Source organism: Ammodytes marinus, assembly GCF_949987685.1.
Source record: "Ammodytes marinus genome assembly, chromosome: 1".
In the NCBI taxonomy this organism is placed as follows: Eukaryota; Metazoa; Chordata; class Actinopteri; order Uranoscopiformes; family Ammodytidae; genus Ammodytes; species Ammodytes marinus.
In genome coordinates, this window is record NC_137230.1 from 14,511,715 (window position 1) to 14,533,551 (window position 21,837).

Here is a 21,837-nt window from a genome sequence, read left to right on the forward strand (position 1 = left end):
GCATGGAGACCAAAGTCATAAAATACCAAGTGGACAGAAAATTGTCAATAAACGCTCTAGGGAAAGTCCGAAAAAAGGAGATCATTCGAAGGTTGTATAGCCTAAATATGCTATTTCATATTTTAAACAAAAGTTCTTGTAACATTTCTTTATTTCTTAATATTTGAAAGTAATCCCTATTTCAATGTAAATAATGTGTCACTTAAAGGTGCAGTGTGTAATATGACATCACCAAGAAAGTTCTACAAAGTTCAAGAAAGTTCTACAAAGTTCTAGAATGCAATGCTCCCTGAGTAACCCCAACCCTTTAGAATAATAACAGAAGCTACAGTGGCCTTCAAGGACAAGAACAATTCTACATTTTAAACAATGCACCTAATGACATTCCAACTATGACACTTTCAAGATGGCGGCAATAGGCCATGGTCCAAAATATGCAGAAATATGGACATATATGAGACCCAAGGGGAAAAAATAATAATTAAAAAAAAATATTTCAGCTATTATGCACTAAATTAAATGTACTTATGGATATTATAATTACTTTCTACAAAATCTGCTTGGAAATAAACCCCAAAATTCTACACACTGCAGGTTTAATAAACTTATCAAGTATTGAAAATTAAATAAGTAACTGCTAGCTAAATGTGTTGTGGATAGTTAGCTTAGGTAACGTGATTGGCAGAGTAAAAAGCTTTGAACGGTTAGGTTCACCGCTATCACTAGTTAGTTACCTAACTTAAAATTAACCTGGTCTAAAGACGAGGTTCCGCTCGTTTGCTTTTTCGCGTTAGTAGTAGGCTACCTTCTACCGTCCTGCATGCTCCATCATTGCCAGGCAAGCAATGTCGCGCTAGCTACAAACACGATGAGCACATGGGGATGAGCCTTTCTTCATGCTGGGATGAGCACAGCAGGTTCGAATTCGCTTCTTAGCAACGGAAGACAGTCACTCGTGGTTGTAATTCGCTGCTTAGCAACGGGGGACTGACAGCATTTCCGGCGTAGAAGAAGAAGTTTACGCTGCTGGTAGCCATGGACATATAAAGAAATGCTGTAGCATACATCTTTTATCACCACATGCCGGTAGACACGTTGTTGTGTTGTGCGACTAGCTAGTGGACAACAACACAGTACCTGCAAGTAATCTAAACATATTATTTGAACGTGTGTATTTCTTTCTGTTACTAAGCTAACCTTACTAGCCATTTAGATTTGTGTAGCTGCAAAACAACATCTGTGTGACAAGCCTGCTAACAGAAGCTAGCTTCACTAGCATGATTCAGGTAATGTTGAGCATACTCGCTGTAACGTCAGCTTAGGGTGTACAGTAGCATACAGATCTCACTGAACTAAAGCGAATAAAGCAAAAGAGTTACATGGACATGACATGTAAAGTGCACATAGTGCTCTTGAACTCACAAATGCTAATAACACAGTTATATGTAGTTACATGTATTCTCTAGCTTTCCCACACAGACGTGCTTACATTACATCAGCTATTGCTCGTTAAGCAGCCAGTGTCATGTGTAGTACACATGACACTGGCTGCTCTCAGTCTCTCACAGTCAGTCTCTCTGCTGGCTTTTTCAACTAAGTGGCAAAAGTCTTGTTGCTAATGACTACATGTTCTTTAATGTTATGGTGCAACAAGTTAATCCCTTCGTAACGTTAAACTGGTCGATAGTGATCAAATGAAGAGAATATTTTGACTCAACAACTACTCTGTTCATCATGTGACTGTATCTTTATAACCAGGAGTAAACAGCATTTAATATACATCATATTATTTTAACAACTCTCACCACAGTTGTATTAATATATAAAATATCTCCCAACTCATTTATCGAATTCATCAAAAAGATTCTAGTGTGACTTTATTAATAACAACCCCAAACTTGTTTAATGGCTTTTCCACATTATTGCACTCCTCGCCTTTAAAGTTATGTAAATGTTTGATTATTTTTGTCTACTTTTTTATCCTTGTATTTCAGCTATGAATGCGGGGCCCATAGCTTCCAGTACTGGCCTGTCAACATTTATAGAGCAAGCATGAGTAGTTTGGATCAAAACCAGGGTCTCCATCTTAGTTGCCGTGACAAAACAACAGTCTCTAGTGATTCATCAGATGCTCTCGAGCTTGCCAAGCAGCCTCTCCAAGGACTAAAATTGGCATCACACGCAGTGCTGGAGAGAGCGCAGCAAGAGGGCAGGTTGAAATGCACTAAATGTGGAGGATCAAGGATGTTTTTCTGCTACACATGCTGCTCATTAATAGGTGTCGCCCAGCAAGAAATTCCCTTTATTAAGGTCAGTAAGAGGTTGGGACTCACATCTTTGTTCTTTTAACCTTCAGCTGTTGAATTACTGCTATAGTAGTAGTAACCTAATGTGGTGGAAATGTTAAGTCACGTCTTTAATGTTAAATCTATGAAATGTTGCACATGTCGTGGTAAAGAAATGATGGACCTTTTCTGGACCTGACTCTACATATTGTATGTTTTACTCAGCTTCCTGTAAAGATAGACATCATCAAGCATCCCAATGAGACAGACGGCAAGAGCACAGCAATCCATGCCAAGATCCTCGCACCAAGCGACGTCACCATATACACCTACCCCTGCATACCTGACTTTGACAAAGACCAGGTTAGTTATTTTGTCATCATAAAATAATGTATTTTTTAACTTTTAATTATGATGCAACTGAAAACTGGCTTCTACTAAAGATTACGTTCATTATTGAATCATTTGTATTCAGATTAGTTTATTAATACTTTTGTTTGTAGAAATGATAGAGAAAAGAAATGGTAAAAAATAAGAATATTTATTTAAAAAAAAATCTAAAGCCCATGTTTACGCCTTCAAATTATCATATGTTGTCCACTCAGCAGTCTGAAACCTAAACATATTCAATTCACTGTATCAAAATAAAAGCTTATTCATTCCTCTTAAACTAAATAAACCTTAACATGTTCTTGTTAGTCAGCTAGTTGTTTCAGCTCTAGTATTCTTCATTTTCATATGACTGATCTTCTAAATTCACTTAATTATTGAAATAATGCCTGGTTGTTTGTATTTTTTACTTCTATATTTGTTGTATCAGAACTATTTCAGATTTTGATCCAGTGTATACAACTTTATATTGAAAAACTGATGAATCTGTATTAGATTTAGAAGATTTCATGCTTGACACGTCTAAATTTCATAGCTCTAGTTATGTTAGCCATTATCAGATACAGTAATTTGAGTTGACTTACAAAATTACAGTGGCTTTAGTGTAAAAGCCATTCACGTTTATAGTATTTGACATTTTCAATTTTTTCTTAAACAGCTTTCCCATCTGTTTTGCTTCAATGACCTCATGTTTCCAGTTTTATTTTGCCCATATCAAACTGTATTCTTCTCTGTTAGTGCTTTCTAAATTTAGCCAAACATAACTCCCCGCATTGAAGACACAGCAGATCTTAGAAACACATGTGTGTTGTGCTCTTGGTTTGCATGATGGTGCTCCAATCTTTGAGTCTGGGTTGTCTCTTTGCTCCCTCCAGGTGGTGTTGGTGTTCCCTGGCCCTGGGGCTGTCTCAGTTCATGACATGATGCAGTGTTTGCATGACAGGGCTGACAGCAGGTCACACAACCAACCACGCATAAAGAGGTTGAAGGGAGAGGAAGTTCAAGGTGCCACACACACTGCAGAGAACCCAGAGGCAGAGACCCCAGATGAAGCCAAGGCCCCTGAGTCTAGGGTGTTTCCCCTTCAGAGGGTGGTCTTCATTGACAGCACATGGAACCAGACCAACAAGATCAGCACAGATGAGAGACTGCAAGGTAATTATAAAAGATTGCATTTGTGCTGCTTTTCAAAGAGCTCAGACTGCTGGTGATTATTAGGGAGGGGGGGGGGGGGATTCACCCACAATGCCGTTTGACATGATCTCACTCTGTGTTCTCCTCTAGATCTACTCCGGGTGGAGCTGAAGACGAGGCAAACGTGTTTCTGGCGCCGTCAGAAGGGCAAACCAGACACCTACCTAGCTACTATCGAGGCAATATATTATTTCCTCAAGGACTTCCACGAGCACAGCCTTGACCAGGAGTACAATGGAGAATATGATAACCTTCTGTACTTCTACTCCTACCTGCACTCAGTTGTCAACAAAGCCAAGACTTCAGCTGGAAAATGCTGAGAGGAAAAATAGAAATATCAGCTACATGAGACTGTTATGAAGTGTTGCTGAAGACTTGATTTACTTGCAAGCCCTGGTATGTCTGGTTTTATTTCATGCCGGAGGGATGTTTTCTTTTGTAAGGGATACTGTGACATTTGTATAAGAATATGCAATAAAAACACAAGGGGTTTAAAAGTGAATTAGGTGTGTTTGATACTTACAAGATATCCAAGTCCTTTCAAACAGAATTCAACAAAACTGATTGCAATGTAATAGTTAATGATTGTATATAAAAATCAGAGGACAGATATAATTGATCTTGTATTCAAAACTATTCAGATTAAATCAGAAATCAAGACATTTTTAGGGTCCCAATCTAAAATTTAGGGCATTCTGTTTATGTGTTCCTCACTTTAATTTAGATTTTTATTATTTTCCAAATTATAAAAGATAAAATGTAGTAGTAATGTTAAAAAAAATTACTTGAGATATGTTTCAATATTTTTATTTACAAATCGGTACACATTTCTTTGAGTAATTCATGTCAATATTTTTCAAGAAAATCCTTAAGAATCTTGGGCATCTTTTTTTGCAATAGAATCACATACGCGACAGACCAAATAAATCAGTCCTCTAAAAATATATATATTGAAAGCCAATGCTGGGAATATATTATCTGTAGTATCCTCTGTTCTAGACAGTGACTGTCAATAGTGGTAACCTTATAAGGGGCCACTAGTAGAAGGCCTCTCTGATTTTGGCCTGAAGGAGGTCGCATGTCTTCTTGGCATCTCCCAGTAACATGGATGTGTTAGGCTTGTAGAAAATGGGGTTATCTACCGCAGCGTAGCCCACGCCCAGGGTACGCTTCATCACGATCACCTGGAGGAAAGGTGCATACAGTGTGTATGGTCACTTGTTTGTACCACACAGCCATAAATACAATGATGTTTTTGGTGCTTATAATTGTAAATATCAAAGATACTTACCTGTTTGGATTTCCACACCTCCAGAACAGGCATGCCAGCGATTATCGAGTTGGGATCTTCTTGTGCTGCAGAATTTACTGTGTCATTGGCTCCGATGACCAGTGTCAAGTCAGTCTCTGTGGGCCACAAACGTTTAGACATTTAGACACAAGGACGATTAACACGCAAACCGAATTATTTGCAACTTGCCTCACTAATGTTATTGGGTTTCCCCCAGCACCAGACTTATCTCCCTATGTCATAAACAGAACCATGTGCATGTTTGGTTGCTAAGAAAACACAACTGTTGCCCTGAAAACATGGCACGTCTAAATATTAAGATACGTCCACAAGGATGCTCCAAGTCTTAATGAAAGGGGGATGCAATTATTACACATAATAGATCTAGTTTAATTATTCAACAGCTTCCTGCCGGAGTGATAACAGTGTAGAGGTCAATATTCTGACGGCTCCCTCTAGAAATCATTTTAAAGAGAGTTTGCCTTTGAAGTCATCATTGATCTCTTCCATCTCCAGGACCACATCATAGGGAACACCAGCCTCAGCCAAGAGGACGTTCAGCTGGCCAGGCATACGACCTGCCACTGGGTGGATACCAAACCTGTTGGAAGTTGACACATAATAATCACTGCTTTAACACTTTTCATTATGCATTGAACACTACTGAACAATGATGCCCTGCTCCGTGGTACCACAGGTAAATACAGGTCCTTCTCATATAATTAGCATATTGTGATAAAGTTCAATATTTTCTGTAATGTACTGATAAACATTAGACTTTCATATATTTTAGATTCATTACACACAACTGAAGTAGTTCAAGCCTTTTATTGTTTTAATATTGATGATTTTGGCAAAAAAGTAAAGAAAAACCAAAAATCCCTCAGAATTTGCATATTTCATCCGACCAATAAAAGAAAAGTGTTTTTAATACAAAAAAGTCAACCTTCAAATAATTATGTTCAGTTATGCACTCAATACTTGGTCGGGAATCCTTTCGCAGAAATGACTGCTTCAATGAGGTGTGGCATGGAGGCAATCAGCCTGTGGCACTGCTGAGGTGTTATGGAGGCCCAGGATGCTTCGATAGCGGCCTTAAGCTCATCCACAGTGTTGGGTCTGGTGTCTCTCAACTTCCTCTTCACAATATCCCACAGATTCTCTATGGGGTTCAGGTCAGGAGAGTTGGCAGGCCAATTGAGCACAGTAATACCATGGTCAGTAAACCATTTACCTGTGGTTTTGGCACTGTGAGCAGGTGCCAGGTCTTGTTGAAAAATGAAATCTTCATCTCCATAAAGCTTTTCAGCAGATGGAAGCATGAAGTGCTCCAAAATCTCCTGATAGCTAGCTGCATTGACCCTGCCTTTGATAAAACACAGTGGACCAACACCAGCAGCTGACATGGCACCCCAGACCATCACTGACTGTGGGTACTTGACACTGGACTTCAGGCATTTTGGCATTTCCTTCTCCCCAGTCTCCCTCCAGACTCTGGCACCTTGATTTCCGAATGACATGCAAAATTTGCTTTCATCCGAAAAAAGTGCTTTGGACCACTGAGCAACAGTCCAGTGCTGCTTCTCTGTAGCCCAGGTTAGGCGCTTCTGCCGCTGTTTCTGGTTCAAAAGTGGCTTGACCTGGGGAATGCGGCACCTGTAGCCCATTTCCTGCACACGCCTGTGCACGGTGGCTCTGGATGTTTCTACTCCAGACTCAGTCCACTGCTTCCGCAGGTCCCCCAAGGTCTGGAATCGGCCCTTCTCCACAATCTTCCTCAGGGTCCGGTCACCTCTTCTGGTTGTGCAGCGTTTTCTGCCACACTTTTTCCTTCCCACAGACTTCCCACTGAGGTGCCTTGATACAGCACTCTGGGAACAGCCTATTCGATCAGAAATGTATTTCTGTGTCTTACCCTCTTGCTTGAGGGTGTCAATGATGGCCTTCTGGACAGCAGTCAGGTCGGCAGTCTTACCCATGATTGCGGTTTTGAGTAATGAACCAGGCTGGGAGTTTTTAAAAGCCTCAGGAATCTTTTGCAGGTGTTTAGAGTTAATTAGTTGATTCAGATGATTAGGTTAAGAGCTCGTTTAGAGTACCTTTTCATGATATGCTAATTTTTTGAGATAGGAATTTGGGGTTTTCATGAGCTGTATGCCAAAATCATCAGTATTAAAACAACAAAAGACCTGAAATATTTCAGTTGGTGTGCAATGAATCTAAAATATATGAAAGTTCAATTATTATCATTATATTATGGAAAATAATCAACTTTATCACAATATGCTAATTATATGAGAAGGACCTGTATGTGCAAACTGAGTGGTGTATGGAGTTTTCAGGTCTTTTAACTTAGAAAAACTTCTAATGTAATGAACAGTGAAAGTCACTTTTAAAACCCAAATTAATTACCATAAAAACGTACTTTAATTCTCAAAAGTAAAAATTACTCATTATGCTGAAGATTGACTTGTTTCATTACTGGAAGGTTGTTGGGCATTTGTCAGTTAAGCCCAGTTCAGACCAAAGATTCGCCTTGCAACTGCTTGCAACTGCAACTCCTTGCGACGAGACCGCCGAAACGTTCTAAAACTGGACCTTGCGATTTGACATGTTAAATCTTCTGCGACGCCTTGCAACGGCTTGCAACGCGCTGCGACGAGCAGTTCACACTGCTGCGATTTCCCCCCTGCGACGTTCTAAAACCGTCTCGTCGCAAGCAGTTGCAAGGTGAATCTTTGGTCTGAACTGGGCTTTACTGCATCAATTTTTTTTTAAATATCGCATTTAGAATGTTACATCACAATTGTAAAAAAATAAAATGATAACTATAAAGTAACAAATGCAGTGGGGTAAAAAGTACAAACATTTCCCTCTGAAATGTAGTAGCTAAGATAAGTAAAACTAAGATACTTAAGTACAATTTTCATAAATCAGTAAAACTTCCCTCATATGAGGTATTGTAAGGAGCTGTTTTTTAATTCGTATAGTGCCTAATTTATAATAGATTTGTTTAGTTTGGAGTTGGACCCTCAGGGAAAACAGAAGCAGCAGCAGTATTTTTGTTTTTTAAAAGGAGATGAAGAGCTTGGAGTCTCACCTGACACTCTTGCCCTGTTCCTTCAGCATCTTCACCATGTCTGCAATTGGATACTGGGCTTTTGCTGCACATAGACCCCAACCTAAACAAAACAACAACAAAAACACAATTAACATGCCAAAGAAAGTGCCATCTCAATCTTATCTAAAGGCCAGGACACACCAGCCCGAAAATCGCCGTCGTTGAGTCGATAGGGGGTCGGGAGACGAATCTGTTTGGTGTGTGCCGTGACGTCGGCCGACGTAGAGGTCGTCGGGCTTGTTTTGAGCCGATTGAACATGTTCAATCGGCAGCCGACCGTCTTTCATTTGGAGCAATTTGATTGGTGGAGGGCTAGCGAATCAGTGAAGCCCGGAAGTGAGGCGGGTAGCACAAATAGCTAACAACAGCTAGCCATCGTTTTAATGTGTTTGTTCGTTTCGTTTTGAGAGTACTCGCATGCATCAACCCTTGTTGACTGCTCGACACCATGCTCGACACTCTCTGCTAAAAATTGTGCTCTTATGGTCCATAAATATAAATACGTATTTCTATCTATGTTTATGCTCTAGAGAGCTGTCCCATCATTTCCGGCTTTCGTATTTTTTCGGGCCACAATACAGATTAGCGCCGCCTGCTGTTATGGAGACATTACGTCCCGCGCAAGCAACAGAGCGTACGGAAAGTCAGCAGTCAGTTTGGTGTGTTCTCTGGCCGCGACGGGAAGCCTGGAGCTTCCTGAAACGGCCGACTCCATTTTTTGCGTAGTCGGAACAAGTAGAAACAAGTCGGACTGGTGTGTCCTGGCCTTTAGATATAGTAGATGAGATAGGATATTGGCTTTATTTCACTGGTACCTAGATATTTTGAAATCCTTCTGTATTGAGTCTATCATGTTAATTTCCCAAGTTGAATTAATAAGCATTGGACAGTTACTGTACATGTAATCCAGCATGAGTTCAAGAACAATAAAACCAGTTCTGCCTCCATTCCTTCTTTTTGTCATCCTCTCTGTATCCCCATCCATCGCCAAGTCCCCTCTCTGTATTAAATCACAGTGGTTCATTGGTCTGGGAAACAGTTTTCCTGGGGAACGCATGTGCGGTGTGCGTTTGGGTCCCCTGCGTGCAAAGGAATATTTACCCTGTGTCTGCGTAACCCCTATTTAACCCTGGTGTTCAGATACCTTGCAGAGTTCAGCATTACCCCTAATAGAGTTTTTTTTTACCCCCAACCATTAACCCGTATCTTCCTATTCCCGAGGCAACTGGAGCCTTCTGTTTCCTCACTGCCTTGCTCTGTTGTTGACAGTGCATGGAGAAATCTTGAGTCTGGACTCAATAGCTCTTATGACTATTCGCTGTTCTCTAATCAAAGCCGCATGTTGGACCACACAGCTGTCCTCGCGTGGGTTTGGATCCCCTTGAAAACAACAGCAAGATGAGTATCCAAGAGTGGTTCCTCTCGTGTTAGACAAGTCTGGTGTTTTCTCCTTAATACAATCAAGATGTGGTCACCATCTAACACTCAAACATTAAACCTATCATGCTTTACTTAGTTTGCTAAACATGTACTGACACACTTTCTTTACATGCTGTCCGTGTTACATTAAACCAGGTGGATGTGGAATAATTTGTGGACAAACTGCTCCCTCTTGTGGTGACCCTGCTTTAATAGTCTGAGTTTAATCAATTAGTAACACATCAGCCCAAGATCCCTGAACTTTTCCAAACACTTTTGCAAAAAGCTTTTGGCTTCCCAAGAACGGCTGCAATAACATTCTTGATCCATGTTTTGGCGGAGCGGCTATATTTCTTTCCCCCAGGTGAGGTTATTCGGATAAGAGACAGTTGATGTTATTGAGCCAGACAGTGTGAAAAGGTGCAGCTGGAGTGCAGGAGGAGATCCAAGCTGTCCAGTATTGAGAGGATCAGAGACTAAAATTGTGCTCCGGTTTATAAAATTCTGCTACATTGATTGTGATCGCCTCTTCTTTTAAATATTAATATATATGTTGTAAGCCCAACAATGTTATAATAATGCAAAGATAATAACTATTATTTTGGCATGTTAAAAAAATAGTATTATCACGCCTGAAGTTGCGCGAAATGTTATTTTTGGACACCGAGTAGAAAATGACATTACTTCTGAATACCCTGTTCACAAATGTCTTGTGTTGCATACAGTGTGTACCTGGTGTGATGATGATACTGTTGGACTCTTTGATCATGTCAATGGTCTGATCCACGTTGACCTCGGTGTGAGTGCCAACAATCTCCATGGGCTTACCGCCAGCCGTGGATGTGGTGCCGTACCCACCCAGGATCACATTGGGAAGTGATCGGTTCATGGCCTTGTAGGAGAAGAGAACAATGACTCGGGTCACTTCAGGTAACTGTGCTGAGTAAACTGTTAAGTTCTCATTTGGTACGCATGTCTACTCACCACACACATGATGTAAGAGAGGATGGCACCGGAGGAGCCGATCAGAGCTCCGACAATGGTCATGAGATTGTTGTCTAGTAGGAAGCCTTCGGCACATAGCGCCCATCCAGAGTAGCTGTTCAACACAGTGATGACCACGGGCATGTCAGCGCCCCCAATGGCTGCTGTCAGAGTTACACCCTGTGTGTGTGTGTGTAAAACCATGTTAGAGAATATATGAAACCATGACATGGAAAAAAATTTAAAAAATCACATTTGAGCCAATTAAAACCAACTTGTTTCCAAATCTGAGATGTAACAATGTTCAGTTTTGTTTGTCTGGAACAATATCCAAGTGTGTACCGTCTCTTAGAAATAGAAAATGTTACCAATATCACATCCTAGTTCACTCAGTTGGTAGAGTGAATGTAAAAAAAAAACTAAAAGAAAAGATGCACATCCTCAATTCCTTCCAGTTTTATTTTTTTCTTCAGTGTGGTTTTCCCTTCAGCTGTTGTCAGTTTAGTGAATGGTTGAAACTTAGTTACGCTTGCTGTGACACTCACCATAACAGTGGAAAGCCCAGACACTCCCATGAGACACCCCATCCCAGTGCCGTAAGTGGTACTGAGCATAAAAGGCACGATGCCTCCCATTGAGGCTGCCATCAGACCGGCGTTCAACATGTGTCGTCCCGGCAACATCAGGGGGGCAGAGTTCAGGATGCCTACAACCAAAATAAATATCAACAAACGTTTTTGGAGATTTTCTTTTCAAGGCTCAAAAAGGAAATAATTGGACATGAGAAAACATCTAAACACACTGTTCTCTTAAGCAGTGTCGAGTGTCTTGCGGCCTGTGGAGGCCTCTAATCAGCTGTCTGTGAGTGTGTCCCATCCACAAATCAGACAACCGCCCTCCTCCAACCACAGCAGCCATTATCAGAAATTCTCTCATGTGTTCCTCTTGATCAGTCACACAACAATGTAACACAACCCCAAGCCCGGGCCTGGATTTACCAGAGGATCGTTGGGCTTTAACTAGATGAAAGAGACAATCAGTGCCAGAGGAGGCACGGCTCAGTGTGTTTATACAGATATTAGTGGGTCCGTGTCAGATGAAGAACAAGATCAGACTTGTAAAGGACACAGTCTGCAGACTTCAAAAACTCACTTGCACAATACTAGTATACTGTAGGTTCTTCAAATATAAAAATTACCTTGAAGCTTGCCGTAGGCCACCAGCGACCCACTGAAAGTCACACCTCCGATGTAGGTGCCCAGATACGCCACAGTCTTGACCATGCCGGCGGCTGGGTGAGTGTCCAGGTGGGGGAACTCAATCATGTACTCTGCGACACAGGTGAGAACGGCTGCCAGACCCACAAGGCTGTGGAAGGCTGCCACCAGCTGCGGCAAGTCTGAGATTTCAATACGCTTGGCAAGGGTCAGTCCTGCAGCCCAAAAGAGGGGGAAAAAAAGAACAAGAAAAAGACAGTAAATCTTACTGAATTACTACAGTGATTCTGGCTGGGTCAAGCACAAGACAGTTACCTTCTCATGAAAACTGGCTATGTTGAAAACAGAAAGAGTAAAATATATATAAAAAAAAAAAAAAGCAAACAGTTCAAAGGCAAACACCTGTTTTCAGTAACCTTACTGCTGACACTCCTGATCTTCCAAGCTCAACTACTGAGGTCCTAAGGTCAAGTATATAAATGTGTTTTCTAGAAAACATGGCGTCACTTATTTAACACAGAGCAAACCCTCATGCTTCGAGTCTGTGTGTATGTGTGAATTATACCATCATTTATCATTCTGCTTTTGATGTGCAACGTTCACACATGATGTGACGATATCCACTCATCTCTGTATCTGGACAGGATGATTGATGATCTGTTATGAATTAGGAAAAAACTTCACACTCTTCAAAGACCGAAGCAGTCGCGTGCAAAGTTAATAACATGTAACTCAATCATGATGGGTCTCGTTAGTTTCTAAACAAACGGTTGGACCTCAAAAAGGAGCCATGTCCGAGATTTAATAATTTTGTTTTCCGTAACCTTGGACATGCCTCGTCGGTAGGGAGTCATCCTATGGGCTTTACATGCTAGACAAAAAGATCTGCTCTGAACTTTAATTAGGCAGTGCTGCAATGAACAATAATCGGTGCCAGAGAAGACATTTTTAGTCCTAAAGTTTTGAAAAGGATACTTTCTCAGCTAAGGAATATCTAACAAGCACGAAATCATGTGAATCTCAATTTGGAGATTTAAAAAAAAAGCAGGAAGCTACCTACCTATGGTTCCACCAGTGGCCATGGCCAGAGACATCTGAGACAGCAGCTCCGGTGAGGGTTTGAGGCCACCCAGGGTGGCGGCGATGCCCCCTGCCACTCCCATCATGCCCAGGGCGTTCCCCAGACGACTGGTTTTCTGGGCAGAGAGGCCTGCCAACGCCCCGACACAACACAAGCCCGAGCCCAGGTAGATCATCTGAGGTGAAAAACACAAGTCAGACTTGTCTGCATAGAACTTGATCACAGTTACAGACACGTCTCTCAACAAGTGGTCCCTTAGATCAAGAATAAATCAAACTAAAACTAACAAGGTATGAATAAAACTGCACATATAATATTCATTGTGGAGATAATGCCTCCAATATGTTGGTTGCTAAATGCCTAAAATACAAAACGAAGAAGCTATTTTGATGGTTAAAGAGGACCTATTATACTACTTTTCTGGTCTTAATTTCTTGTTTTACACTGCTATAGAGCAACCTGACACGAATCACATCACAAAAAACTATGTAGATTTTCGGGAAGCTCTTTCTCTTATTTTGGCGATCCAGCACGTCCTGTCAACACTTGAGTGTGTGTGCTTCGGCAATCTCCGCTCCCTCCGCCTGTGCATCGGCCATCTCCGCTACCCTCCCCCCCCTCCTGCAAACCCCACTACGTTGTGATTGGTTACCTTCCTTCCGGAACACTTTCAGTGGCGGGAAGCGCGAGCATGGACCTATAAGGGCGCGAGGCAGACGCGAACAGGGAAGTGACAGCATTACCACACATGGAAACATCCGCGTGGTCACGTCACAAATTTTTATGCGACGTCACAAATTATGAAAGGGTAGACCGCTTTGAAGACGTGACTTCTCGACTGGCTAGAATAGTGTTTAGTGCTCTGCACAGACACCCCAGACGGTCAGCAGGGAATACGTCGAAATGCATGTAAGTTATTATTTGATAATTTAGTATGGTTAAGCATGACTATGAATCATCATAACAACGTTTATAGGTCATAAAAGTCAAAAAGCATCATAGGTCCTCTTTAATGAATCCTTTTTCACTTTTTGACAGTCATATTATTAGATTAAATACCTCTGGGTTTTAACAAAAAAAAACAATATGATATCCTCCAGTCACCTGCTCGATGTTGTATCCAGCAGCCAGTGAGGCTCCATATCCCCCGACTAATGCAGCCGCGGGCAGCCCGTACAGGTAGTTGTGCTCGGGAGGGTCAGTGGGACGTTTGAACATGTCCAACATCCTCTGGGTGATCAGGAATCCACCTGCACATACACAGAAGAAGAAACAAAAAAATACATTAGAGCTTTTTTATCATTTGATTTGGCGAGCAAAGAATCTTCTTCTCTATAAATATTTTGGAGTTGAAGCGTTGGGATTTCGGACCAGCAATGTTGATGGAGGAAACAAAGGCTGCAGCAAGAGCAAGGCTCTCGGCCAGGCTGGAAGGTGTGAGACCTCCACCCATCAGCACCAGACCTCCAACCGCTGTCAGGCCTGCCAGAGAGAAGACAGAAATTGATAGAAATTAGCATTTAATGTCACAAAACAAAAACAAACCATTCTTTGACATCTTATACCGACTCCTGACCTGAGATAGCGTTGGTGACAGACATGAGGGGAGAGTGCAGTGCGGGGGTCACGCCCCACACAGTGTGGTATCCCACAATCCCAGACAAGCCAAAGGTGGTGACCATCTGGGTGAAGGCTGCGTTGGGAGAGAGGATGCCCAGAGCCAGAAGGGTGGACACACCTACAGAGAGACAGAGCAGAGCCGGGTTGTTATTGTTGTTAGTTCCTTCCCCCCTTTTTTTGCCTTGGTGGAAAAAATGGGTGGTCTTTCTCTTGTTCTCCTTCAAGTTCCTTTTTTAAACATGAAAGCAATTTTATGATTTTAAAGGAAAAACACTTGTTACAGGTCATGCAAGTGTGATGAGTCATAGTATTTTTGAAACTTCAAAAGGACTGAGTCATACTAAACTGAAATATATTTTCCTCACTGCTTAATAATAAAAAGGAGCACCAGTAAGGAAGGAAAAGTCCAATATTTTGAAATGATAGAGAGAGATATATATATATATATATATATATATATATATATATATATATATATATATATATATATATATATATATATATATCCATCAGGCCTGGAGAGCTGCACGTTCACAAGGTGAGGTTTTTTTCTTAAGTCCCTTTGGAAAGCCTTTGTTCCACACAATGTAAAGTTTAATGATGTTGTACTTTTTTTTAAATACTTTTTTACCCCCTTTATATGTAACTAGGGAGTAACACACATTGGCTACACAGACCTGCCCAGCCGCTTGGCCACCCAGGCCAGCACTCTGTATTCCAACAACGTACTGAAGTTGCTGAAGGCCATCAGCCCAGACAAGGATATATATATATACACAGTATACTGTAATAGTATACTGTAATATAAAACGAAAATCAAACTATGGTTTGCAACTAAGAATTATTTGTATTATCGATTAATCTGCTAATGATTTACTTGATTAATATTTGTCCAAAAAATATCAGACATTTATTCTTTTAAATCTCCATCATAATTTACATATGGTGACTTTTGTCTAAATTACTTTCACCCAGTTCAAACCTAAAGATACTCAGTTTACTGCAATGAAAGAAAAGTATATCTTGAAATGAATGAATATATGAAAGGCTTGAACAAATGTTACTCAAATTTATAATTTTTTAACAATTTTTTACCCTTTTACTTCTGCTCCATTTGCAACTGCTACATATCAGAAAAACAAATATGTTACACCAGACTAAAACACGATGAGCATTCAAGCCCAAAGAAAGTTATAGAATTTTAATTTCATTAGGGTAAATTGAAAAAGTATTAAATTAAATTAAGTGTTCCCTTCAGCAGAGAATCATTGTTCGGAAAGAATCATAAGCACATGTAACCGTGCCATATGTCTAGGAGTCTGAATAGTTCTGCACGGATATGTGCATGTGTGTCTGACCTGCAGTGTAGGAGCCAGCATTGGTCATGGTGCGGCGGAAGGGGGAGATCTCCACTGCTTTCTCAGCCTCCAACTCTGCCACGGATTTCGTTTTCACCGGGGGTGGGGGGACGGTTTTGGGTTGGGGAGATGGGAACATGTTCTTGCCTTCCTAGACACACAAGCAACAAAAAAAAAAAACAGACTCAGAGGACCAGTGTGAGAACTCAGAGGAAGTTTTGCGTGAGAGAAAGACATCAGGACTTAGGAGACGTGCATTGTGGGAGATCTCGTCTGGCTGGTCAGAGCACTCAAGACACAAACTCAACGACCGCAAAAGGAGATTATACTGAACAAACAGCAATCACGACCCGGTTACCAGTGGTTTTGAAAGATAAATTCTCTTTTAAAAAAAAGGGGGCTTGAATAATGCTTAGTTTAACAAGGGGAGGGGTAAACTGATATGTCCTGTTGTGGTTGCATGCTTTCTCTGCCATAAACAATCTGACAAAGCCAAAATTCCTGGGAAAGTATATTTTGAAAACGTTCATAACATTCTTGCTGGGATCCAACATGAGCCATTCCCAGCTGGGACTGGGATTTTAGTACTCATTTGGCGAGGTATCCTAGCATGACAGGTCTGATAGCTCATGCAGAGAAAGAGAGAAAGAAAGAAAGAGAGAAAGAAAGAAAGAAAGAAAGAAAGAAAGAAAGAAAGAAAGAAAGAAAGAAAGAAAGAAAGAAAGAAAGAAAGAAAGAAAGAAAGAAAGAAAGAAAGAAAGAGAGAGAGAGAGAGAGAGAGAGAGGGATGCCAGCAGAGGAGATGGAGGCCGCATGTAGACAGTTACGAAAAAAGAAGAAAAAAACCCACCTTCATAACAACAGTCCCACGTATGACATGGTCAAGTGTTCCGTAGTCAAATTCTTCAACGGGCTCGTAGTGGAAGTATTCCTTGTCTGGGCTGATGGCCTTCAGCAACTTCAGTACGTTGTTGGAATACAGAGTGCTGGCCTGGGTGGCCAAGCGGCTGGGCAGGTCTGTGTAGCCAATGTGTGTTACTCCCTAGTTACATATAAAGGGGGTTAAAAAGTATTTAAAAAAAAGTACAACATCATTACACTTTATATTGTGTGGAACAAAGGCTTTCCAAAGGGACTTAAGAAAAAAACCTTACCTTGTGAACGTGCAGCTCTCCAGGCCTGATGGTCTCGATGTTGCCCCCTGCCTCTGCAGCCAGGTCCACCACCACAGAGCCATCCTTCATCGAATCCACAAACTCCTTCTTGATCAGAATGGGAGCCCGCTTCCCTGCATGGCAACAGAGCGACAAAATGTTCATAAGAAAATGCAATCTACTAAACAGGAAAGTCAGAGGACAGTGATTCCATGTTAAAGCTGCATTAACATTTTGTGGCCACAGGAGGGCAGAACAAAATGTCTTATCCAGTTGTTGTGGCTGTGTCCTACTTACAATATCAACAGATATAAACTCTGTTAGCATTTCCTTAAAGTAGTTTGTTTGGCCACCTGCCATTGTTAAGTCCCAAGTTCAGCTTTGATTCAGTCGCCACCAACTCCTGAGAACATCTGGTTCTACTCTGTATGCTCACCAGCCGATCTGAAACTTTTTGTCAGTTGAGGGAGGGGAGCTATATCCAAATGTGTTACTGGAATCAGCCGACATTGCTGCATTAATCATAGTAGACAAGTTTCAACTTTGAAGTACATTTCCAGTCTGCTAAAGCAAATTATTAATTCAAATGAGGCTTAAAAGCTCAGCACGCTCATAGATCTCATCCATGTGTAATATTGTTTAATGTTAATATGCTAAATAAAACCCATTGATGCAGCTTTATTAAAAGGTGCACTATGTATGTATGTCAGAGAAGTGAACATTTCTGAAGGTATATTCTCATTACTTAAGAAACAAACTTTCCTCAAGTAAAATTGGATCCCTGGAACTCTTTGGAATGAGAGAAGCTACAGCAGCAGTGCCCACAGTGGTTTAAAAACATATTCTAGTCTTACATTTGGTTCCAGGTGCCTCAAAATTAAAAATGTTTTAAATTATGATGATGTTCAATACTAAAAATTACATGTAGAGAAAATGTGTTTTTAAACCAACTACAGGCTCTGCATATGTAATCAAATCGGCCTCTCCAGAAATTGCATAGTGCACCTTTAAAGGAGAAGTAAGTGATATGGTCTCTTTAGCTAACTTCCTGTCAGTGACTGCAGTTAGCAGTCCCCTCCCTCGTCCCTACGTCACCACCACATGAAGCGCAGCCGTCCTCATCAGATAGTGCCGCAATGGAGAGCAGCGAGTCATCGTTCACCAGCACAGAGACCCGCCTCTTTTAGGTGACCTGTCTCCTGATTGGGTAAAAATGAGCGGGATACTCAACATTTTATCTGGCAATTACTGCATAGCTGAATGACTGGGAGACCCGTATTATAAACTGCACATTTTGTTTAAGTGATTGCAGTATAAATATAGAGTGATTTGACAGTTATATTAACAAAAAAATATCACTTCCTTTAAACACCAAAAGATAAAATGCAAGATACCACTCTGACCTGGAATAAGGGCTGTGGTGATTACAATGTCGACCTCTTTGCACTGCTTGGCGAAAAGGGCCATCTCGGCCTCGATGAACTCCTTAGACATCTCTTTGGCGTAACCTCCGCCCCCCTCACCAGACTCTTTCATGTCTACTTCTAAAGTTTCCGCCCCAAATGACTTGAACTGCTCCAGGGCCGCTGGCCTGATGGTCAAGAAACAGTCAGGTTATTGTCACATCCCTACCATCATCTCTTTCACCTCTCGCCCTCATCTTATTACCTGGTGTCAAATCCTCTGACTATGGCTCCCATCGACTTTGCTGCACCTGCTGCTGCCAAACCAGCCACTCCACCTCCAATAACCAGGACCTGTGCACAGCGGAAACATCCATATACATTATTGCAGCAGGTGGAGGCTGACACTGTCCATTCACTTTTATTTTGGGTACATTAAAAAGAAGAACTCATTTGCGGGAAGATACAAATCACCCATGTCGATTTGCGTACTACGTAGACGGTTACCTTAGCAGGGGGCACTTTTCCTGCAGCTGTTATCTGACCCGTAAAGAAACGGCCAAAGTGATTTGCAGCCAAAATAACAGCCTTGTACCTACAAAACAAAAACAAACATTCAAGGTACATTACTGGAACTAGCTAACTATTCTGGAACAGCTGCGTGTGAGGGTTATATTGTTCTATACCCAGCGATGTTAGCCATGGAGCTGAGTGCGTCGTAGCCCTGTGCGATGGTGACTCTGGGAACCTGGTCCATGGCCAGCACTGTGCTCTGCCTCTCCGACAGCTTCTTCATCAGATCTGGGTTCTGCGCTGGATAGATGAAGCTCACCAAGGTGGACTTGGCCTTCAGGAGGTCTGCCTCGCTTGAACTCGGGGCACGAACCTACAGTGGAAAAAGAGGATGTAACAGGAGCAGGAATTCAGTCATATCTAGACTCAAAGTAATTATTTTGGAAGAGCAAATGGCTGATGGGTACGAACCTTGAGGACCAGGTCTGAGCCGAGGGCCCCCTTGACGTCGGTGATGGAGGCTCCAGCATCTTTGTACATCTGATCAGAGAACTTGGATTCATCTCCAGCTCCGCTCTCCACCTGCACCTGGAAGCCCTGTTTGACCAAGGCCTGCACCCCGGCAGGAGACAACGCCACGCGCCTCTCATTCAGGAATGTCTCTTTAGGAACGCCAACCACCACTTCCTTGTACAGCACACCTGAACACACAACCAAGCTGATAGTTGAGTCCGCAGCACATAAAGTCACGGAAGGCAAAAAACAAAAACTTTTTTCAGATGAATAATAGAACATTTCACACATGAAATAGGCTAGCATCACTTTATAATGAAAAAGTTGGACTTGTTTCTTTATCTTTCTCGTGGAGGAGCGCATGCGTGTACGGCCAAGATTGTGTGGCTGGGGAGAGTTTCAGGTTACACATTTCTCTCCATACATGGCATGGTGACCTCGCCACTATGGAGACATTATTAGCAGGTGATTGGCTGGGAGCCAGCACACACAGAGAGGCCTGCACTCCCACACAGACCCGCTCAGAATTCAAACTTAAAAAGCCCTAAGTAAGTCACAAAACTTACACTGTGACATGTGCCCACTCCGCAGACGGCACACACTCCATAAAGAAATATCTGTGAATAGGATCTGCCAGACTAACTAACTTTCACATGTCACCTTTAACTGACCTCTCGCATGTTCTCACATGTTAGCAGCTCCCGCAGCTCAGAGAGCATATAGCCTCTTGCCTGGTTTTATGACAGTATTTTTCCCCCTATTTGGGGAACATCTATCGCAACATGCTACAAACTATTCATGATCCGTGGAGTTTTCCACTCCTCTGGCCAGAAGGACTGTGTCCTTGAGTGAACTGGTACGCTCTCATTCCTCAAACACAGACACAGAGGAGTCCAAACCAACCAGTGTGCGCAGATCTAGGCCGTCCTCTGTGTAAAATATTGTTATCGTTAGGAAGAAATATTTTAATAGAGCGAGACATTTCCTACCTTTGGAGGCCTGTTGGTCCAATAACACAGGGAAAGTCCTGAAGTGCCTCTTTCCAGTGAGCTTTTGACGGGCCCCACGCTGGAGGCAGAGGACAGAGGAGCTGGATAAGCATCGCAGAAGGGTCGACATGGTGACCGAGTGTCCGCCCCGAGACTCCCTCTTCAACACAAATAAGCAAAGCTGGCCAATAAGTTAAAAACTACTTCTGCATCAGCTGTCAAACAGCAAAGCACATTATAATCCAAGCAGGTCCCAAGTCACACACTCAGGTTTGTCTGTGCTGTGAGGCCTACAGCCAGCAGTGTGACATTTCAGTTCTGCAGGACACGAGACACACGCTTTCTCATACACACACACACACAGGGCCCAGCCAGGGTTGATTCCACACTCCGGGTTTGTTCGCGAGATCTAGAATTATGACGGCAAAGGAGGAAACTGTGCCAAGTGTGGCCTAGTTGTTGGGAGCATGAGCAGAGAAATCTTTGTTTAGATTAAAGTGCTGTGGGGCTAGAAGAGGACAGTGCAGGACTCAGACACAAACTTAAAATAAAAATAATTAAGATGGTATATCCAAGCAAATTTAATTAGGCTACCAAAAAAAAAAAAGGATTATGGAAACTTGCAGTAGGCCTACTCTTGATGTTTATGACTTTTTTTTAATGCATTCACTGAATCACAAAGTCAATCAGTGTCCTTCATTATACACCTTTCACTAACTCACTCATAGATTGGTGTGTTTGTTGATTTGCGTAATTATTCGCAGACTTGCCTTTCAGATTATTCCAGAAAGAGCAGGGTATTGGCTCAACTTTCCCCCTCAGCTGCAGGGTCACCTGTGAGACGTCCTAACCAAAGTTTCCTCGATTGCTAGCAGGGACGGACAGACGACCTTCCGCAGTTTCGATATCACTGGCGCACTATATTTATGTATAAATAGCAAAACCATGTGACTGCGCTCATGATGACCACCCCTGGAGCAGATAAAATCCCTGCAGCCGCTGCTTAAAAAGTCAGCCTACCTGCGAATTAAAAGATGAATTAAAATGATCAAAAATGATAAATATGTGGTCTATTTAATAAATAAAAAATAAAAATTATGCATAGATGGACGGTTGTGCGATAGTCTACCTCTTACCTTTCGCTTTCCTACGCAGCTCCAAACAAACATTATGCTAAAGTAGCAAACGCACATATAATTTGGGAATATTAGCCAAATGTTTGTTTAAAATGTTTTTTACTTGCTGTATTTACCTTTACCATGGTATTTCCCCTTCTGTGCACATGGTGACGCCAGAGCGTCAGAG

General features: G+C 41.9%; 2 protein-coding genes across 5 annotated transcripts; one reads left to right on the forward strand and one right to left on the reverse strand.

Moving 5' to 3' along the window:
* Window positions 1–843: 843 nt before the first annotated feature.
* dtwd1 (DTW domain containing 1) lies at window positions 844–4,354 on the forward strand. 4 transcript variants are annotated; one of them, XM_080027461.1, is made up of 5 exons: window positions 844–917; window positions 1,995–2,310; window positions 2,511–2,648; window positions 3,551–3,830; window positions 3,960–4,354. In XM_080027461.1, the coding sequence occupies exons 1-5, from the start codon at window positions 877–879 to the stop codon at window positions 4,187–4,189; spliced, it is 1,005 nt and encodes a 334-aa protein (XP_079883587.1). In that variant the 5' UTR covers window positions 844–876; the 3' UTR covers window positions 4,190–4,354. The 4 variants fall into 4 exon arrangements, with proteins under 4 accessions (XP_079883587.1, XP_079883588.1, XP_079883589.1 ...); XM_080027462.1 differs by having other exon boundaries at window positions 875–1,286; XM_080027463.1 differs by having other exon boundaries at window positions 875–1,143.
* A 331-nt stretch (window positions 4,355–4,685) lies between these two features.
* Window positions 4,686–21,403, reverse strand: nnt2 (nicotinamide nucleotide transhydrogenase 2). The gene is made up of 22 exons (XM_080053976.1): window positions 21,303–21,403; window positions 20,533–20,692; window positions 19,502–19,731; window positions 19,204–19,403; window positions 19,025–19,112; window positions 18,783–18,871; window positions 18,518–18,705; window positions 17,115–17,248; window positions 16,811–17,002; window positions 15,961–16,111; window positions 14,559–14,720; window positions 14,354–14,464; window positions 14,087–14,232; window positions 12,962–13,157; window positions 11,883–12,116; window positions 11,230–11,390; window positions 10,685–10,864; window positions 10,433–10,592; window positions 8,261–8,342; window positions 5,643–5,761; window positions 5,161–5,276; window positions 4,686–5,053 (listed from the first exon to the last, which is right to left on the reverse strand). Exons 2-22 carry the CDS (start codon window positions 20,660–20,662, stop codon window positions 4,907–4,909), a joined length of 3,216 nt encoding a protein of 1,071 aa, XP_079910102.1. The 5' UTR covers window positions 20,663–20,692; window positions 21,303–21,403; the 3' UTR covers window positions 4,686–4,906.
* Window positions 21,404–21,837: the final 434 nt, after the last annotated feature.